The following is a 6,000-nucleotide window of genomic DNA, read 5'->3' on the forward strand; positions in this document are numbered from 1 at the left end:
GTTTCCAGCATTGCAGGCACGTTCTTCACCATCTGAGCTACCAAGGAATATAAATATAATTTTTATTTTATTTTTCATTGACTGTTTTAAGGGTGACTTACTGTCATAAAAATAATTTTAAACCTGCAGAAAAGTTGCAACATCTCCTTTACCCATGTTCCCAAATTGTTTATCCATTCTTTCTTCCTCTATCCTTCTCTCTCCCCCATCTCCTTTTCTTTTTTTCTGTTTCTTTTTTCTGTTATGATGTCTCATATCCTGAAGTCCTCCAGTGTAGACTTACCCACACAAGAATGCACTTCTGTATTTCTACTATGTAGCCTCCCAACCAGGAAATCAGCATTAAGGCAAAACTGCCCCTATAGTCTCCAGATCCCATTCAAATTTATCAGTCATTCCAACAATCCTTATTTCCTTGTGGTCTATGAAACTCTCTAAGAACATGCATTGCATTTAGTTTGCATCAGTCTCTTTCAAAATTCTTCCTCAATTTTTCCTTTCCTCTCATACACGTAACAGTCTTAAAGACTATAGGCCCTTTATTATGAAAAATATCCTCAGTCTCAATCAGTTCAATATTTCCTCATGCTAGATCTCAGGTCTTGCATTCTTGGCAAGCTAATCATGTACTTGTCCCAATTCCCAAATGAGTCACTTCTTCAAGGATCCCTTCTTGATTATAGTAGCAGGTGGTATTTAGAAAGCAAAATCTGGGATTTTAGTATAATCATTGCTCCTAGAGTGTCAGTGCTTCCAGGACTGTTAAGGATAGGAAAGAATTCTTAAGCAAGACACAAAAATCATTAGCCATAAAGGATATGTTTAAGTAATTTGAACACATTAAAACTTGGAAATTCTTTCCATCAAAAAACACCATGAAGAATATGAACAAGTTAGGCAGAGTTGGGGAATATTTTTGTATATCAAAAGGGCTCTAATCAATTTATAATGAATTCTGTATTCTATTGTGTGCACATCAGAGTTCATCTATTATTGAATATTTGGATTATTTCATGGTTTTGTCTATTGCAAAAATTGGTGTTGTGAACATTCATATATATATATGTACATATATATAAATGTGAGCACACACATACATCCTGGTGCAAATGTGCCTAAAGACTATATCAGGAAGGAACTTCTAGAAATAGAATTTCTAGGTCATAGGGTGTTCATATTTTCAATTCTAGTGGATACTGCTAAACTATTTTCCAAAGAAAATGAATAAACTGTGGCTACATGTTTCAACTTGAATACATTTCACAAAAAATATTCAGCAAAAGAAGCAATACCAAAAATATTACATCCCATATGATTCCACTTATATAAAATTTATTAACAGGCAAAAATTAAGCTGTATTGTTTAGGATGGATATACAGGTGGTAAATAAAGCATGAAGATGGCAACTGAAAAGTCTAGGCTGTGAGAACTCCGGGGGAGAGGCGAGGCTGTGATGGGGCTCTGATATACAGGTGTCTCCTAAGGTGCTGGCAAGGTTCTTTTCTTGGTTTGTGTTGTGTTACACTGGAGTTCATTTTATAATAATTTGTCAAAATTTACATTTATCTTTTATGCATCTTTTCCTATATGTGTTATTTCACAGTGGAAAGAGCTTTAAAAATGAAACCTGAGAGGTGATTTGAATGAATGCAATTTAAAATACCCTTAGGCAATTTTATTTTTCCTGTTTTAGTTTGTATACCATAGTGGGAGGTTTAAAAGAGGCAAAACAACACTGGAAAGCTCTTCTTTTAACCTAAATTCATATCTGTCTTTTTATAAGGTTTGTCTCCATGGTGCTTGAATAAAGTAATAAAAATGCCATTTTAGCAAAAATATGTTTTTAGAGTAATTCTTATTTTTTTCCTGTGTTCCCCACTGTAGTTTAAAATTCTTCTGGGTTTGTCACATAATACTCTTATGGAGCGAAGTCCAAAGTACTTTCCTTTGTTACATTTCCAGAATGGTGTTATCATCCTTAAGGAGAGTAATGTGTCAGTATAATAACAAGAATATATATATTGGTTAGACAGTTTTCCCATCTTTAGTAGAACAGCTGCTTTGGAGATTTTCTCCTGGATTCTGACATGCTTATGAGGAAAATAAATATGAAAATACTTAAAGAGATTTGCACTTCTCTAAATTCTAATAAGAACAGTGTAATAGTAATGTCACCGGAAGAAATGAAAATATATGATTTAAGAAGCATTTGAACTTCTGAGCATATTCTTACATCCATAATCAATCTGCATATATTATTATTGTTTTTTGACTCCAGAAATAGATCTAGGTTTATTCTCTTTGGCATTCTTATATCTCTTACAGAAACCCCCAGAAGGGATAGCAGGGCCACTTAGAAGTGGACATGAATGTTGGGAATGTCAGTGACAATTGTATCTCTTCACTGTCCCTTCCAGTCATGCTTTTGACTCTGGCCTGGCTACTGAAGAAACCAGGTTAGAGCTGTGGTTTTGTGTAGGGAACGGATTCCTTGATCAACAACACAGTCTCCTCTGTTCTTTTGTCCAAAATTGGGCCTATTTACAGTGCTAACCATTCTGGGTTTCTAAAGTCATATGAGGGTTACCTAATTTAGGCAATAGTGATGTGAATTTTATTCTGTCTAGTCCCTTTGATGTTGATGAAGGAATGAAACAGGAAAATACAGTTCCACCAGTGCTAATTAATTTTTCTTCTATGTGAATTTGGGTTAGAGACAAGTGAGAGTGACTGTGTTTAGGCTTGTTGGAATTCTTCATCACTGTTTCTTATCTTTCTCTATTAACTATATAATTCTGTTTTGTTTTGATGCAGGTACAGCCTGACCATTTGGACTGGAAAAAATGATAGCTATTCCACTGAAGATTTACTTTTTATTAGAGATCATTTTGACAAAAAACAAGTTTTCTATGACATCTTGGAACCACAAAACCATGAATTTAAACAAGCCATTGGAATCAAAATTAATCTCTAAGATGAAAATTCTGCTAAATTATTTCATGTTTTGCTTTTTCAATCCTTCTTTGTCTGATCTGAATTAATTATGATGATTGATTTATGTTCCAGTTCATCCAATCAAAAAATACTTATTGAGGCTTACTCTGTTAGGCTTCTGTCCTTATAATACTGTACCTACCTACAAGATTTGGAAAGAAGAGATTTCACTGGGCCTCATATAATAATGATTTAGGAAAATGAATCTTTAAAACCGTTAATAAAAATATTTTGGGGTATTGAAAATAATTGAAAAAATCCACGTGTCATACAGATACTAAATTACATGTTGGTGCTAGCATTACAGAGATTCCATAAAAATATGCCATCCTCTTTTCTTTTCCCTGGAGAACTAATTATTTCAGAGACTACAGAAGAGAAAGAGGGCTTTAAAAACGTTTTTAACTTTCACAGGGTTGAGCAGTTTTCTTATAACAAGATCAAGTCTATTTACTGAAAGCAATGAGGATTAAATTAGGATGTATCTAGAATTTCCTTATTGCTCAGAGCATCCTGACAGCCATATATTAATGTGTTGTTTTGTATTCTTTGTTTTGATCACAGTATCTTATCTAGAGTGAGCAAAATACTATTCGAGAGCAGAATTTTAATCCTGGTAATCTATTATTTGTTTTTCAAGATTTTCACCCACACCACCTTGTTCCAGGCCCTTGTTCTACTACTAGAATTTTAAAAATTATTTCCTCATGACTTCATTCTTCACATTACTCAAAGAAACGCTGGATAATTCTGCTGAAAAAAAAAAAAACAACTTTAAAAACACCTCTTTCTTTATGCCAAATCAAAAGTCTCTAGGGGCTTCTTAAATTCAACTTCATTGAATTTTACCCTTTCAATACCCTTCCTAATATAGTCCCACTCTGCAAGTTAATTCAGTGTCCTCAGCACAGTGCTTTGTTTCAAAAACGCTTACATCATCAGTAATCTCCAGATTTTTTTAACGATTACTTTTAACTGATAGTGTTCACTAATTGTGTCATCCATTGTAGTTGTGTCTCCTCAGCTAGACTATGGAGTCCTTCATGGTGAGAGAACATTCTCAATTGTCTTTACAGTATCTGGCATAGTCCTGAGCAAGGTATTCAGAAAAATGTGTTGCTTCTTTGATTTATTAAAAAGTACTTTACCAGTGAATGTCCTAAGATATGTAATTTGTCTTTTATCAACCATTTCCCCCCAGAGAATAAAATAGTGCTGTGCAGAGAAAAGAGCTTGGGTTTTGAATTCAGATAGACTTCCCTTACAGCCCCACCTCTGTCCCTTACTAGCCATGGGTTTGAGGAAATATTTAACCTCATTGAGTCTTGACTCCTTCCTGTATAAAATGGGGGCGGGGGCCAGGGTGGAGGATGAGGATTCTCTTGTAAGGTTGTTGTGAAGATTAAGGGAGATTCTTGAAATGGAAGCATGTAGCTCAGCGCTCGTCTCATAGCAAGCGCTCAACAGATAGTCCCTGTTTATTAGACTTACGTGTGATTATACCCATTGTAGATAGACAAAAGTAAGAGATATAACGTGAAACATTGTACACGTGCAATACTTAAAGAAAATGATCATATTCTACTTTAAATTTTAGTACAACTGAATATGGTGCTATTGGTCAAATAACACCTAAAACTTCACTTTCTATGGTTGTTTGCCAAAAGCAAAAGGTGCAATTTCATAATTATAACAATTGTAGCAAAGAATAACTCTTAAAAACTATGGTAAAAAGTATTGTTTACATTATAAATGTTCTAAAATGACCATGCTTAGCTTTCACAAAAAGAGTTGAATTTATAAATGAACTACATTTAAGTTTAAAATAAAATTCATTTGCCCAGATTATTTTTACTGTTTATCTGGTCCTCAATAATATTTTTAAAGTATTAATCTTAAAGCCAAATACCTTTATATTGCGAAATTTATCAACTGAGTGTTATTTAGATTAAGATTTAAAACTATATTTTAAAGTGTTCTTGGGAATAAAAGGGCTTCCCAGGTGACTCAATGGTAAAGAATCCACCTGCCAATTCAGAAGATGCCAGAAATGCTGGTTTGGTCCTTGGGTGGGAAAGATAACCTGGAGGAGAAAATAGCAACCTGCTTCAGCATTCTTGCCAAGAAAATCCCACGGACAGAGAAGGCTGGCGGGCTACACTCCATGGGGCCCCAAAGAGTCGGACGCAAGAGCACCCACAGCAGCAGGAATAAAAATTATATAAGAGAATTATAAAATTTACTCTGTTGAAAGTAAAATTTAAATGGATTATGGTCCATATGGAAAAAAGGATAACAATCCCTCCTTCACACCCTACACAGATAATAATTTGAGCTGGATCTTAGGCCTAAAAGTGAAAGCTAAATCTATAAAGCATTTAGAAGAGAATAAAGGAGAATATTTTCATGATTTTAGGCAATTATTTCTTTCCATTTTTAAATTTCAGCTTTACTGAGATAAATTGACACATAAAATTGTAAGGTATTATTATTAAATATTTGGGAAGAAGTTCGCAGGTACAAGTAAATGATTTAATAACACCTGTTTTTTTCTCTCCAGATTCTCTGATTTAATGTATTAAGATCCCATAGCATCCAAATGCTGTTTCTCAAGCCTGCAGAGCAATCCTCTCCCTAGAAAATGCTTTTGTACAAGATCCAATTGTTTAAAAAATCAGAGCTTTTAAAAGGAGAGTGGCTGATGGCCCTGTAACACTGATTTGATTGCTGAGCGACCAGATGCGTACTCGTTTATCCAGTGGGAAACTGTTGCGAGTTATTCAGAACAGGTTGTTCATTTGCTTGTTTGTTGCAGCTAGGATTTTAGATTTTTCCTTGTAACTGAAAACCACAACAACAACAACCTAAATACCTAGTGAATATATAGAAAAATGCAATATTTCTCATTTTGAAATTTAAGGTGGGAGTCTACCTAGTATGAGCTTACTGTCTTATAAGTTCATGAATCAGTGCAAGGAATACTGTGTGTTAGAAAGATGAGAATA

At 34.3% G+C, this 6,000-nt stretch overlaps 1 protein-coding gene across 3 annotated transcripts in view; it reads left to right on the plus strand.

Moving 5' to 3' along the window:
- Positions 1-4,150, plus strand: part of FAM151B (family with sequence similarity 151 member B) — a 33,414-nt gene extending 29,264 nt beyond the window's left edge. For all 3 annotated transcript variants that reach the window (XM_061424292.1, XM_061424290.1, XM_061424293.1), the window contains exon 6: positions 2,816-4,150. In XM_061424292.1, coding sequence (XP_061280276.1) covers positions 2,816-2,975 — 160 coding nt within the window. In that variant the 3' untranslated portion in view covers positions 2,976-4,150. The remainder of the gene's footprint in view (positions 1-2,815) is intronic.
- Positions 4,151-6,000: the final 1,850 nt, after the last annotated feature.

Source organism: Bos javanicus, chromosome 7 (assembly GCF_032452875.1).
Source record: "Bos javanicus breed banteng chromosome 7, ARS-OSU_banteng_1.0, whole genome shotgun sequence".
Taxonomy (NCBI): domain Eukaryota; kingdom Metazoa; phylum Chordata; class Mammalia; order Artiodactyla; family Bovidae; genus Bos; species Bos javanicus.